We start from the raw sequence: 15,466 nt of genomic DNA, 5'->3' as shown, positions 1-15,466 counted from the left end.
ACTAATATGGGCTTACCAACTAGGCAAAGTTACCAGGTAAAGTTGCTGCGTGATGCTTACAAGATAAGTTACCAACTAGGGATACAGGCAAGTTTTATCCCGATGGGGTTACCAGGTTGGTGGCGTGCTTGTACTACGGTGTTAGGCGCGTCGTTCACACGTTATCAACATATATACAGCGTACACAACCGCTACGCTGGCCGGAGCGATGGTGTCAGATGCTCAGCGATTAAACGCTTTCAGCTATTGCCGAAAATGTCGAATCCATTTCCCGACGGCCGCGCGCCCCACTGGTCAGTTATGCTGCCGGGCTCTCACGCCGTGACCGCAAATCCCCGGCGGGCCACGCCCCGCCACGGCGGCCCGTCTGAATGAACGGAACACGGCTAGCTAGCTTAGCACCGCAAGTGCAGTAGTGAACAACCGGCACAATGGCGGCAATAGTTCTTAAGTCCGCCGCTGTGACCTGGCATCAATTGTTTGAGAATCCTCCATCAACGAGGATGTATTGTCCACAAGAACCCGATTACTTATATAGTATACTCCGAACCTTATTTATTATAAAGCTAGTAGTTAATAATTTTGATCTGTCTTATCCACCTCTCTTGTGCCAGGAAAATTTCATTCTGTTATATCAAAGATTTTGTTATATCTGATGCTCGGTTATAACAGGGCTGCATGCTAATTCTTGTACATGTATTTCTATGAAGAATAGTGTTCGAAAAAAATCAAACATTTGTAGGGGGGAAGGGGGGGTCTCCGAAAAGTGTACTCTTTGTACACTTGGTGGAAATTTGATAATTGTTGAACGGACCCTTACTGGGTAGGTTATTTAGCCGTGATGTACCATTGGGGTGGCAAATCTCAAGGACACTCCGAAGAGACGATGTAATTCAGAAATGGATTCAAGGAATATAAGAACTTAGGGAATTGGTTAACTTCTTTATTGTTGCTGCACCAGTGGAGATAAATAGTAATTAAGAATCAAAAGTTATTTCATCCAATTCACTATGGCAACCTAACCTAAAGGTTTTAGGTGCTTATAACATTGTATTTATTCCCTGATCGAGAAACTATTTATCCTTACAATTTACATTTCAAATTGCCGATTCTAGTAACCATTATTTTATGCTTGTGTTTATGTTGTATATCTGCCGGAGTTTTTTTGCCATTCCAAAGTTGATTTTGTTTACTACAGACAGTTACTTTCTTCATAATAGAAGGACTGTGTATAGCTGTTTAAGTGCTCAGGGTCAGAACTGCGTGCTCACAGTCGTACACCAGACGATTTCGTTCACCTCAAAAAATAAAAATGGATTATGCCTTTTTAAACTTTACAAAAGTCCGATGTAGTTTTCGGTTTGTATCACCAGCCGTTATTACACTAAACGTTTGAAACACCAACAGGTAGGGTTATTGATGATAGGCCCAACGTGCGTCAGGGTCTGGAGCAATAAGGCCACACTCTGTCGAACGTAGGCCGATGTAGACCCCAGTAAAGCGTGTACTATTGCTTTTTTACTTTTTGCAACATAAGGCAGGCATAATAATAGCGCATTCTTACATGACCAAAAAAATCGCCGTAATTCTCTGATGACGACTTGACTTTTAAGAGGTTCAGCCTTTCCTTAACTTCTTCAAAAATGGAGATAGGACCATTTTTTTACATGACACTTGACATGATGTCCAGAATAAAAATTATAAATTTCAAGAGGTTACATTCAAATTGTCAATAAAAAGTTATTATAGAGCAAACGTGTTACTATAGACTTCGCTATAAGCTATGTACATAGAATCAACGTATGCATAAAAACAGTATGTAGAAAGTAGGCGCATAATTTTTGTGTATATAGGATGCATATACTTTACAATAATATACATAATAGGCATCTCCAAGAATAAAAGCGCATGATAAGCAGATTACATCCGCACAGGTCTAAACGTAGATAGACTAACAGCAATTGCCAAGCACTTGGAGACGTTTATATGTGCAATGTGATGTGCGTAAACCATGTCAATATACATTCATATGCCGGAGAAATTTTTTTTTGTTAATTTACTCTACGACTATTCGAAATCTGGACTAGAGTCTATTAAATGGGGTGTATTTATGTCGCTTTCCAGGACAATATGAATTTGTTATGCCCATTTTTGTAAACATGTTGGTTCCTTTTGTATAATATTGAATGCATTTCATAAATAGTAAGCACGTGCTAATGCATATAACTAGACACCAATTCCTTGAAGACAAATATTGTGCATCTTTGAATGCCCAGTAATTGGCCGTAATGCTGCCGAACAATGTGGCTGATCACCTCGACATCGTCCTATGAAAACTCGGAGTTTCTGATTATTCTCTGTATATTCTGCCTGTGGTAGCCTCTTATAAACCCTGCCATGCATATCCAATGCTTCGCACCATTCCATCAGTAATAGGAACCTTGATTGAGAAAAAGAATCATGGCTACGTCAAAGTTTATACAAACACAACATTGCAGGATGTGTTGAGTCATAAACTAAACAACAGGAGTAATAAGATATAGTAGGTGTTCGGCGCAAGTTTACTTATGGGATTAGTGTTCTATCCTGTTCTATGACGGAACCTGGGGGCTGTTGGAGTTATTATGGCATCGAATTGTATTCAGGCGTGTAGCGTTTCCAGCGTGCTAAAAATAAAATGTGTTGCTCACGCGAGCTAGCAGCTGATTTTAGCTGTTGTTTTCCATCGTGTTCCTGAGGATAAGGACGTAACAAGTGCTTTACTTGTGCTAATATCACAACAGCCCCAGTGTCCCGTAATTACAACCTGTGCCTGCGCCGCATTATCAACCTTGAGCCGAATACATGCCGAAGTTTTGCGAAAACTGTGTGAAAACCCGGGTCGTAGTTCAAAGAACTTTTTTTGAAGAACAACATTACGATTTTCAGGTGAAATTGGTGTGTCATAATGATTAAGGGAATCATAGACGAAAACAAGGTAAAGTTTGGAATATTTTTTATATCACATATTGCATTAGAATATGTTACAAGTTGGAAAACTATGCAAAACGCTGGGTAAACGGTGTTCATACTCGTCATCTATTAGTGTACTCTTGATGTATATAAAATATGTTGTGAAGTTGATAGTGAATTAAAAGTAACCTAGCATATTGACAGGGGCGTCGATCAATTTCACCACATTACCTTTGTTTCTGAGTTTTCGAGGAGACCTTACACGCATTCTACTTCCTAGAAGTTCGCAGCCTCTTCCCATGAGCGTTTTCTTAACATCACGGTACAAACGTGGTCTGCCATGTTTACCTGCTTAACATAACCGGCAGCCTTATCCGGAAAATATCATTTGCAGTTGTCAGTGTTCACACTTGCCCTGGAGAACTCTGAGTTACATTTACCCTCACAACGCACATCGCACACACGCACACACGCACAAACGCACACATGCACCCACACTCACAGACATTTCTTACTGCAGAACATTGCAACATTAACTCACTAGGTTTCAGTTGAAAATTCACATAGATCTGCCACTTGCTGCATATAACTTGGGTACATATATACTGCCATCGTTTCAATTTTTTGTACTTAACGTTCAGTTAAACGTTGGTGGTATTGCAACGACATTGTTTAGCCATGGAGCTTTAGTATCCACTCACTGTTCATTAGTTGATAAAAAAACGAAGTCTTGAAGTTAATCGGCTAATCCACATGAAGCAGCTGCGCAAAGATTCGTCTCCATATACACGAGGGACACATTCTGCGATGAAAAGCGTCGGTAGGCTTTTTGTCTATCTGTGACTCGACTGAAAGCAAACAAGAGGTAAAAAGACCCTGGATGTCTATAGAGGTAATAATCTGGTGCAGTACAGTGTTAATCTAAAATCATTGCTACTCAATGGACACTTTCTGTGATGCAATTATTACAGATCTCGAGGAGCAAGACTAAAGCATGTGATAATATCAGGAGTGTATAATATAGATATATCAGAGTTCAGCTTCTGATGCTATTAGAACCATTTTATCCACCTTGTAACGTAACTGCTTGATCGAGAACCGATCACATGTGGTAACCTACTGAGCTTTGAATCGAACTCCTTTAGATTCTCTTAACGTAACTGTTTTGAATCAAGAACCGAATCACATGTGGTAACCAGGGTCCGCACGGGCATGGAAATGTCCTTGAAATTTTGATTACGACTCGCTTGTTAAACTCTTGGAATTTTTAAAATAATTGTGTTTTATACTGCGGAATTGTCCTGGAAAAGTACTCAAAACTACTGGAATTTATAAAATAAACAAGTGCCGCGGAGCGACAGCGCTCATCTAACGTCTACTGCGGGCTGACTCTGTGGTAGCAGTGCGCTGGCGATTCTAGTAAACCCTAGTTAGTCCAAATGTGTTTCACATACACGCCGAAACAGTGGAATGCACAGGGAATGCTATCAGCGAACCTTCTCACAAGGAATGTTCGTTGGGATCGCCTTATGAAAGTTGCCACGAGATGGCGCGCACGTTTAAGGCTGTCTTCAGCATTAAAGATGGAAGCTCCCATCGTAACATGAGTAAGCCAACAAACCTATTTGCAGACAGAATACGCCGTAAAGCACTCATCCATTTACCTACGCAAGCCTACAGGCCCTGCAATAGAGAGCTGCCACCTGTAACAAATAACGCAGGTAAAACTACACCAGTACACATCCACATGCACTGGCAGTGGCCACTGCAGTGGCATACGTTACATGTAAACATACTGACAGTACAGAATTGCCCATAGACAATTATACGCATTTTAGGAGATAAACCTTCTTAACCAAATTAACTTTTGAAATTTCACTGTGACCATTGTAAGCCTTCATACATACCAGCATGTTAGATTCTACTAGCCTCAAACCCCAGTCAGTCATAAGTCTTTCTAACAGACAGTAAACAAATCCATTGTTTACCTCTCGTTAGGAGTCAAAGTTATCTCGCACACTTACTCTTCGCATTGTCAGCAGAAGCGTACATGTCTTTGTCCTTTTCAATAATACCATAAAAAAATGCTAGGGGCACCGCTGAAAAAAAAAAAGTTTTTCAATTGCTCGTCAACCATGTCCTCAGAAAATGTCTGCAAATCTGCCCCTGCTGACCATTGACCTTTGACCTGTGACCTCAATTTCGGCCCACAAGTGATGCGCTTTTCCTACCATGATGCCTATACACGACTATCACGGAGCCTAGGTCGAGCCGTTTAATTTGTGTGCCGCAATTCTGCATCTTCCTCCCTATACCTTAAGTTAAGGAGGAATGTGCCCCCTTCTTTTACACCTCTTGACCTTTGACCCCCAGCTGGACATCCAACTCGTTTTGACGATCCCCCCCAACGTTCCCCGAATATCTGTGACGTCACGTCGAGCAGTTTTAAGATTTGTGCCCCAACTGTTGACGGAGGACTACGACGCCCCGCACGCACGCACGCACGGACATCGTGCCGATTCTACAAAGCCTGCATCTGACTTCATCAGATGAGCTAAAAATACTAAAGCAAAAATATGCTTGCTGTTCATTTTATTAATCTGTTAATCTCTGTTTTTTCTGAATCAGAAGTTTTCATACCGCTATTTCCATGTAATGTATCTTTTCAAGCTGTGCTATTGTCTGAAACACTGAATTCTTATTAAAGTGAACAGTAGCTCTAGGATTTTTATGCACTACAACTGTACTTACCACGTGCTCGAAATAAAGAAAAAAAATGTGCGGTGTCCTGCGACGAACCCAGGCATGCATAATCGGCAGTTTCTCCGCAACACATTTCTGGTCCTCCGCCTGCGGCTGTCCCAAAAAATATCCCCAAATCTCCTATTTTCTTAATCACATAATATGCGTCAGGAAAACACCCAAAAACTGCTGTGTAGCCAGCATTTTTTAACGAAGGGTGGCCAAAAACAGCAAAACTGGCCAAAATAGTGGATGACTTAATATTTTAATTGGCGGTTCGCGCTCCTCCGCCTCCTCTCCACACCTACAGCTCCTCTACCTTCTCTGCAATCTTTTGTTTTGCGGGTGCATGTGAAAAGGCACCATTTTTGTTTATTGTTCTCTGCTTCCAAGCATATGTAATTATTTAGTGGCGGGCTCTGGGATTCAAGGGAGGGTGAAAAACAAGCTGCGGGGCGTATGGGCGGTCCTCCCCAGACTCTCTCTCGCAATGTGAGATCGCATGAGATCGTATTTGCAGCACTTTTGAAGTACGTGTACAGCCTTCATTCTGACTACGACTAATTCTCTTTCTTTTTACACTTTCGGATCAACATGAATCCCCACTGCATGTGTTTGTTTTGCATGGCAAAGCCATCGGAAATTCAAAATAATATGGAATAAAAAATACCAAAATGCTAGGGGTGAAACTTGCTGAGTTTGCTGTTCCCAATCGAGTTCAGCTCTCATAAATCAGAAAACCTGACATATACCAGTGTTGGAATAGAGCATGGTATGGTCGCTTTCCCACACCATTGGATTAATGGCGGGCCCCAGGGCTATAAGTGCTCCTTGAGAACCCCTGAGAAAAAACATAAAATAAAGCTGCGTTTTTCGTTCAACGTTTTTCTTGGTTGTCCACCGGACAATGTCTCAGACTGGGTTAGGTTTCCGGCACAATTCTGGTGGTCTCGGAACAAACCGGACAACGCTTATTTCGAGCACTGCTTACGGTTAAACAAATCGTCTATACCACACGTATTGTTACCAGATGCCTAATTGAATTGTTATAATTAATTACACATCAACGCTACGAATTTTGAAACGGCGCCATGACAACCGCCGACCGTGCTGCTACCGCCGAAAAAGTTGCGTATTGACAATTTATTTTGACGCTTACAGACGAGGGCTAATCCCAAACGTGCAATTATATTTATACCCTAAATGGCTTATTTACGAACGGAGTATACATTTCCTAGCTGGGCAGTTCTTCATATTATAACTGAACACTAATATGTCGTTTATAAGGACATTAAAAGTCCTTTTGCTTTAATGAATAAATAAGAAAACACCCTAAACGGTCTGTAGCCCTTGTCTGGGAAAGTGGTTGCCGGCAACGTTATCAGATCGTGCCGCTTTGAGTGGCGCCACCGTCGTTTATCACACGGTAGTCGGTAGGTTTTAAACATATTAAAAAAAATATTTCTAACATGGGGATTGAACCATGGAAACTTTTTACTGTAGCTAATTATAACCTAAATTAGCTGCAAATAACCCTAGAACTAGAGTAAACGCTCCTTTAAGTTTTAAGACAGAATTTTAGTACTTTGAAAAAAATAAAAATTGTCCTTGAAATGTCCTGCGAAAACTCCTTGAATTTTGTCTTGACTTAATCTGTATTGGACCCTTGGTACCTTTACGGAGGGCCATTTTGGAATCGAACTACTTCTACAGTTCTCTTAACGTAACTGCTTTGAATAAGAGAACCAAATCACATTGCGTATCCTACCAAGCTTTGAATAAACTCCTTTACAATCTGCTAACGTAACTGCTTTGAATCGAGGAACCGATCACATGTTGGTACCTACCAAGCCTTTTGAATCAAACTCCTTTAGATTCCTCAAGGTCGGCCAGCAACGAGATGCATGAGGAACTGTATGTAGATCTGTCGGCTAGCAGCAGAATGTCGTCGCTCTAGAAGGTAGCGGAGACACTCTCCAAAGGCTATTACATAGATATCATGTGTTATATGTTTGTATTATATCTTATGTGTTATGTCAAGAATGCAGGTAGGGTGATACGATTACAACACAAAACGCTGCAGTTATGGAGGCCGATTTAGCAGACTGACGTCCAATATCTACAGGAATGTCACACTTTGTACCCAGCAAGAATGTTCCAAAAGATACAGTAAACTGTAACAGCCATACAACAAACAGTGCTGACTCCCAGGTAAATGCCACAAAAATGTCTAAAGTGCTGTTGACTAACTAATTTATGCCGGTGCACACACAACGCTAATATGATATACCTTCGCTGAATTTATTTTCTGCAATGAGCGTTTTCGTTTTTTGATAACATAAGCATTTCTTCGATGATAAGTCCGAAAAGTCGACCTCAACAAATCGGGTGATAGTGGTTCTTTTTCGCGTCACATAGCCTCCAGTACAACGTGTTCATATCCGCGCACCAAGAGACTCAATAATTTTGAGGCACCGCCGTCATCTGCAAGTCCACAGAGGGTATTAGCAACTGCTATTGTATGAAAACAATAGCGTTTTATCTCTCTAACAACATGTTTAATCCCAACGCCCTTCAGTGGTTATATTCAAAATTCGGTCGAAATCTGTCATCACTTGGCCCACTACTCTAGTAGTTTTTCGCTACTCTGTAAAACACTGGTGTGACCAGATATTCCCTTACTATCCAGCGCACCTCCTACGTTCGGCGCAAACCCTGCGGGCGCCGCCCGGCCCAAGTTGGCGAGAACTCCCCACGTTTGTCAATAGTTGCGCTCCGATTAAATTACCTCCGCCCTGATAAATTCCACCACAATAAAAGTTGCAGTGCGGAATCGATCGCTCAAGGAATCCCATTCGACCAGAACACGACGCAGTGTATTTTTAGCCGTACCAGTAATGCCTAAACGTCGCTACACTTACGCCATGCCACACAGTACAAACATGCCAACCCCTGTCCCCAAACCCTAACACAACTGAAACCGACCTCGGCCTATCTTAATATACACAGTACCACAATTACGTCTATGTGTTCGCGTGGCGATTTTACGCATTACGGCTAAAAACACGCCGCCCGGACACCCCTAGTTTACCCTCCACCCCCCCTCGCCCCTCTTCCCCTCTCCCTGTTTCAATTTTCATCCGGGGAGAAACCCTGCTATCGATCATGCCTTGTAGCTGCAATAGTAATGTCTTCGTCGTAAAAAGTTACCAATGAAAACAATTAGCATGGTTATTACGCTTTGACAGATACCTGTATGAACTGCTGCCCAGCAGGTGCTTGACCTCCCATCACGTCTGGCCTAGTAGCCTCATGCTAATCTCCGGCCGCTCGACGCTCACATGCTGTGACAGAAATACTGCGAACACACCAATAAATATATTTTTTAAAGGTCCTGCCATCACATGTACAAATCCGGATGTCCTCTAGAAAGAGACCTAGCACTCTTGGCCTGATACAGCGGAATTACTCATGTTGTACCAGGTGAATGGCCGCAGAGGAATATACCCACAGTGATCAATGTGGGACAGCATGAGCAATTAGCTTACAAGAGATAGCTACATATCGTGTGGGGGCCGATACGAGAGCAAATGGCGCTACAGAGCATAAGCTACACGGTCAATATGGCCGACAGATACAAGAGCAATTGGTACAGAGATAGCTACATGTTTAGTGTGGGAGATCGAGAAGCGAATGCGGCTACAGAGAGATTGCCCACATATCAGTGTGGGGGCATTCTTGCAAAGAGGCCATTATGCTACAGAGATGCTGATGACACATCTATCTGTGCGGCAGGTAAGCTCTTAGTATAAAGGAGCCTTTTCTAACAATATCTACAGCCATAACTCATATAATGAATAGTATCACAGTAATAATTCTTTATATAATGTTGCTGTCAACTGGGAGGACAGAGCCCATTATGAAATTATGTCATTATGAAAACCATAATCTATAAACTAATACATGAAGAGACAGACAAATCGAGGAAAAGTGCCTTCATCACTGCCTAACGGGCATTGCACGATCGGGCCGCTTTGCCATGAAATAGGACTTGCACCTGGCGGAATAATATTAGCTATCTATACCAAAATCAAGAGTGCATGATGCACCATAGTTGCTAAATTTTGTACACTGGACATGCACATATACTCATAATACTATTCACATGACTCACAAGCCCTCACGCATTTGGCGTGAGATCATGCCAGATGTCCAGAGGCACATCTCACGCTCCCATGCACATTTCTCTGATCAGTCCCCGAAAATCTCAACGCAATTGCAAGAATCCAGTTTTTCTTCGTTCGTTGGGAGTGGGTCTAGCCGTTTTTTTGTACTGGTAACATTGTAGTTGTTTTTTCCATGCTTATATAAGCAACAAGAATTCATGTTCTCAAATTGCTGCTGTGAGGGCATCAAATAACTGAAATAGCCGCCCATTTTTAAAAATCTCACCCCCTCCCTCATCCACCTCCCCTTCGCCTTCGGCGCTTAGATTTTCTTATTCAAAATTAAATCACACTCATTTTTAAAGCTACCCTTGAGAGCCCGCATTCATTGCTGCTCGCCACCAACGATGCCGACAGCAAAAACTACTAAGCAGTTTAAGTATTTACGCTGCCTATTGTGAGATGAAAGTGTGCAATCACACTGCTAGCTCACCCACCACACAAAAGTGGACACACAATGAGTGAGTAAAAAGAAGGTCAGTTCTTGATTGAGCAACCATCGACGTAATTATTAGAAACGATTGCCATTGTATATCGCCCCAGATAATAATTTTATAAACCAAAATGAATCACAATTCTGTGACCGTAGATGGCGCTATACCGCTTGTGTCAGCGAATGGCGTTTTGAAATAATGGGTTTGTCTATATTCAGGCCGGTACCAGGCAGATAATTTGCATATCTTTATCACGGTGGTTTTGTGTTATAACCAATCATTCTGTCATGTGCGTTTGTGCACATAACGCTGAGATGCTACAACTCCGCACTTCAGGAGGAAGGGGCAGTCACCAGACAGCGTATCCACTCGTCACGAGCATCCCATTCACCAGATCGCCCGCTTAAAAAGGACCGACGAAGTGCTTCCGAGCGCTGAGATAGGAGCTGAGGCTCCTGAAGGAAAGCTCGATGGCTCCGGAGAAGGACAGCCGTTCCACCTAGGGAGCAACTCTCGAAGCTCCTTCGCTCTCTCAACTTTCGCTCCCCGGTGTTCCGTCGTCGAGACGCAAATGAGGATGGTTGAGAAGCTGCGTTGGGAGAAGGAGGAGGGGGGCAGAAGGGAGAACAGGTGGTGGCAGGGGCGGAGAGCTAGTGGAGGAGGGGGCGGTGAGAAGCTGGTGGAGAAGGGGGAAGGGAGAAAGGGAAAAGGTGTGGTGGAAAGGAAGGAGGGAGAAAGCTGGTGGAGAAGGAGGAGGGGGAGAAGCTGGTGGAACGAATGAAGAAGGAAGAAGGAGAGCTGGTGGAGAAGAGGAGGTGGTGATGAAGCGTGGTGGCAGAAGGGAGAAGGTGGTCTGCCAGGAGAGAGGGCACCTCCTCGCCACCTTTCTTCGCACAACCCTCCTCCTTCTCCACCCATCTCCTGCCACCAGCTCTTCTCCCCTCCTCCTTCTCCACCAGCTCTCCCCCTCCTCACACCTGTCTCCTTCTCCCCGCCTTCCTTCTCCGACCAGATTCTCCCCTCCTCCACCACCTTCTCCCTTCTCCCCCTCCTCGCATTCTCCACAGCTTCTCCCCTCCTTCTCCACGCGCCAATATACATCTGACTTGGTTATAACACAAACCACGTGACAAAATATGCAAAATTATCTCCTGTACCGGCCTGGAATATATCCAACCCATGAAAGTTTTATGCTGCGTTCCGACATGTTTTGTTCAAACTTTATACTCTAATATAGACGTCCTTTTAGCGGCAGGTGGAAAGAAAAATACCAATTTTGCAATTAAAAGATATTGTCAATGAAATCTTTCCTAACAACGAACCAGTACGACGTGTGACACCACACTGTTTGTCTAATTATATGCCTTATACATTAGCCAAACCCTACCTAAAATTTTGCATTATTGTTTTTTTAATATCAAAACCCCTAGCTCTTATTCAGTCACATACCAAAAATGAGCAAAATCCGTTGAACCTGAACTACACGACTACTGCATGCAATTCCATTTTTGCCAAAAAATTGCCGTGGCCTTGAAAGTCTGTCGACTGGCGTGCTTCAAAATAGGACGGTTTAATATGGGCGAGCATAGCAGTAACAACTATACCAATTTCAAACATGTGGGCCAAACGGTTCCTGGGTTATCGTTGACCGTAGCGAAATGTTGACGGGACGGACGTACGACGGACGACGACCATGGCAATAGCTCAGCTTGACGATGTCAAGGTGAGCTAAAAATGCATTCTCGCTATCTCTGTCCATGTCAGATGAGATATGAGGTTACCAGGCACTAACAATGAGCGGTGCGTCGCAGGGGAAAAAATACACGGGGGCGGCGGGCGATTTCGCCCCCGAAATGCCAAAAAGAGCCCCGAAATACGATATCGGGGGCGACCCAAAAGCAAAAGTCGCCCTGGAAATCGATTGTCCAGGTCGGGCTCCGCCGCCTTGCCGATCTCGCTCGGCCTCTGCCGCTAGCGCAGCCGCGTTCCACGCGCGCGTAGAATTCCTAGTACGGTGGGGCCTGTCAAGTGTTTATCATTAAAGCATGCATGTGTGTATTGCATACAATCAAAGCGCGCGCCGCGCCGCCGCTATATATACGGTGTGTGCCTGTGGCGCGTGCTTGCGTGTGTGCCTGCGCGCGTGCGTGCTTGCCAGGTGTGCCTGCAGGCGTGCTTGCGTGTGTGCTGCCGCGTGCGTGCCTGCGCGTGCGTGCGTGCCTGCGCGCGTGCGTGCCTGCGCGCGTGCGTGCCTGCGTGCTCGTGCGTGGCGTGCGGGCGTGCCTGTGTGTGCCGGTGTGCGCTGCTGGCGTGCTTGCGTGTGTGCCTGCGCTGCGTGCGTGCGTGCGCGGGCTGTGCGTGCGTGCGTGCCTGCGTGCTGCGTGCGTGCGTGCGGGTGTGCCTGCGGGCGTGCCTACGTAGACCCGTAGGACCAGACGACCCGTAGGATTATAGAACGTAATCCATGGAAAATCCTAATGAAATTCACACGTATATTTTCCCTGCCGGCACACTCGTTGTGTCATTCCCGATTGTAGCTTTTTTTTGTCATTCCCCGAAAGAGTTTTGCTGCGCCGCTCTCTCATAGTCCAGCAATGCCAACCTTCTAATATTTATTAGTAGTGATTAGTACCACGCTGAACAATCGTAGCCCCCCCCCATACTATCAATCAATGCCGCCCCTGCAGCAGGCACGTACGCAGCGTCGATGTGCACAGCCATCACACGTGCCTCGCGGCCGCATTTTTCAAACCCCTGAGCTTCCAGGGCCTTACGTGGGCCTTGGACCCCAGCCGCAAAGGACTTCGCGTATAAACAATCGATCCTCCTAGCTCGTACAGGCGGACATTCCACTATTTGGGCTAGCCGTAATAGTTTCTGTGTTTTAGCTGAAGCTGTGATGTATTCACTATTCAAGGTGCATTTGTGTTGTGACTTGTAGTTGTGATTATCATGTAGTCTGTCAGTCTGATGAATAACTGTCTTGAATATTGACTGTTGTGTGCTGTGTGTGTTCTGTGTGTGTGTGTGTGTGTGTGGTGTGTCTGTGGTGTGTGTGTGTGTGTGTGGTGTTGAGTGTGTGGGTGCGTGCTGCGTGCGTGCGTGCGTGTGGTGCCTGCGTGCTGACGTCTGTGTGGTGTCGTGCGCGCCCCAGAGTGTGTATTAGCTACTGTGCTTGTGTGTACATTTGAGGAAACAGCCCTGAAAAAAGTCGCCTGGAAAGTGGAAAAAGAGCCCTGGAAAATGAAAAAGTAGCCCCCGAAATTTTGGGGGGTTTGCAAAAAGAGCCCCGGAAAGAAAAAAATTAATTTTTTCACTGGTGGTACGTACACATTAATATCTGTATTATAGGCCTAGTACCGCTCATAGGGTACTCTATGTCCCCCAGGGTACTGCCGGAACGTACCCTGGTAACTATTTGATATGGTTAGGGAGTAGGCGTAAGCGACTCCCTAGACTCGTTAGTGGAGTAGGCGAGGTACGGTCTGGCATATTAGATAGTACCAGGGAGTACATTCCAAAGAGAGAATCAGTGCCTTGTGAAATACAAGAGCCCTCCCTTATATACCTCTTTATACCCAAGATACAAGAAGATACAAGGGTACGTTCCGGTATACCGGACCGTACCCTCCGGCAGTACCCTGGGGGACATGGACCCTCTCGGCCCTAGTAGTAGTACCATGATCAGTACACATATAACTCGTACACTATCCAAAAGGTGGCGCAAGCGGGCAAGGTTAACCACAAACTCCACGACAGATGGCGCTCTCGCTCTGGCTCAATACTACCACTGCACAAGCGCTGATTTCCGTAGAATTTCTTTACGCTTTTTACTATAAGTTTACAGCGCCCCGTTACTCTGTCCTATGTAATACGGTGTGTACTTATAAAAGCTGCAAAGATATTAAAATATCCGACCATTATTTTATGAGAAATTTGATAAAATAGTGATATGAAATAATGCGCCCAGTTTACTACTTTCAAATCATACGCTGTTTACTAAACTAAGTTCACGTATTTACTACTATTTATCATGAATTTTTTGGGATGCTTGCAATATACCTAATTCTTGAACATTGTCTTTGATACATTTTTTGCATTTGCAGCTTAAAACATGCTAAATTTGTCCACCAACAAACATGCAAATCATAGAAATTTCAATGTTTTGTTCGACGGCGACTCGCGGCCGTTGGTTGCCATTGCTGGATTTCCCGCGAGCTCCGCCCACTTTAGAAATAGTGCTAGCATTGTGGCAGTGGTATTATCCTGAGTGTGGGAAGGGGCACTGCATGCAGTTTGGGTTAACCACAGACTAACGGATCCGTTAGTCTGTGTGTTAACGTTGTCGTCGTGTTGAGTAACTGCATACATACTTCGGAAAGGTAAGATATACTTGATATGAAAATATCCACCACCACTTAACGGGTACTGACTTTATACTTATAGATAAATACGTACAACTACAAGCCTAAAGCGCATGAAGTTTGATGATATTTTACTGCACCTTGATGTACTCGTCTTTCAGTAACCTGCTGAACGGCCCAACGTTTGCACATAGTTGCATCGTCATTTGTAGCTTTTACAGCGTCGACAGAAGACATGAGCCCTATTTACTTCAGAAAATTAACCGCGTAGACCTAAATTAAATAATATTATCACTATGCGATATAAAACACGACAGACTGTTTGCTGTTTAACATTCAGTCGTGCGCACGACATTGTTCGTTCTCTTGTTGAGGATTTCATAAAACGAATAGGAAAGTGAAATGGTTGCTTATTTTGATTCGGTATTTTAAATTGTGAGTATCGTTCTTGCTTTGTTTTATTTTAAATATGTGTTTGTTTGAGGTTACTTAAAGGTATACTATAGGTTTAGTTCTAGAAATAAGAGGCATATCTATGTACTCTCTTATTTAGTGAATATCTTGGCTATCCTTGCACTTGAGCATGCGGCCATGTTTGATCGAAAGTAAGAATCAACTCGTACGGTTCAAGGATAGAGAACATGGGTCCCAATAAAACCAATGTCATTTACATCAATATAATAGGTTAGGGTTAGGATTAGGGTTAAGGTCAGGGTATTAGCCAAGCACATTGGTTTCATTGGAACTC

The 15,466-nt window shown here is 44.0% G+C and overlaps 1 protein-coding gene across 1 annotated transcript in view; it reads right to left on the bottom strand.

The window, feature by feature from the left end:
* The window catches only part of LOC106806344 (leucine carboxyl methyltransferase 1-like), a gene marked incomplete in the record, with an annotated part of 23,260 nt that extends 8,113 nt beyond the window's left edge, over positions 1 to 15,147 (bottom strand). The window contains 1 exon segment of the mRNA XM_014808252.1: positions 14,859 to 15,147. Coding sequence (XP_014663738.1) covers positions 14,859 to 14,924 — 66 coding nt within the window.
* Positions 15,148 to 15,466: the final 319 nt, after the last annotated feature.

This window comes from Priapulus caudatus, unplaced genomic scaffold (assembly GCF_000485595.1).
Source record: "Priapulus caudatus unplaced genomic scaffold, Priapulus_caudatus-5.0.1 Scaffold155, whole genome shotgun sequence".
NCBI classification, from domain to species: Eukaryota; Metazoa; Priapulida; class Priapulimorpha; order Priapulimorphida; family Priapulidae; genus Priapulus; species Priapulus caudatus.
Note: the sequence above shows the minus strand (reverse complement) of the source record. Positions and strands in the feature narration are given on the sequence as shown.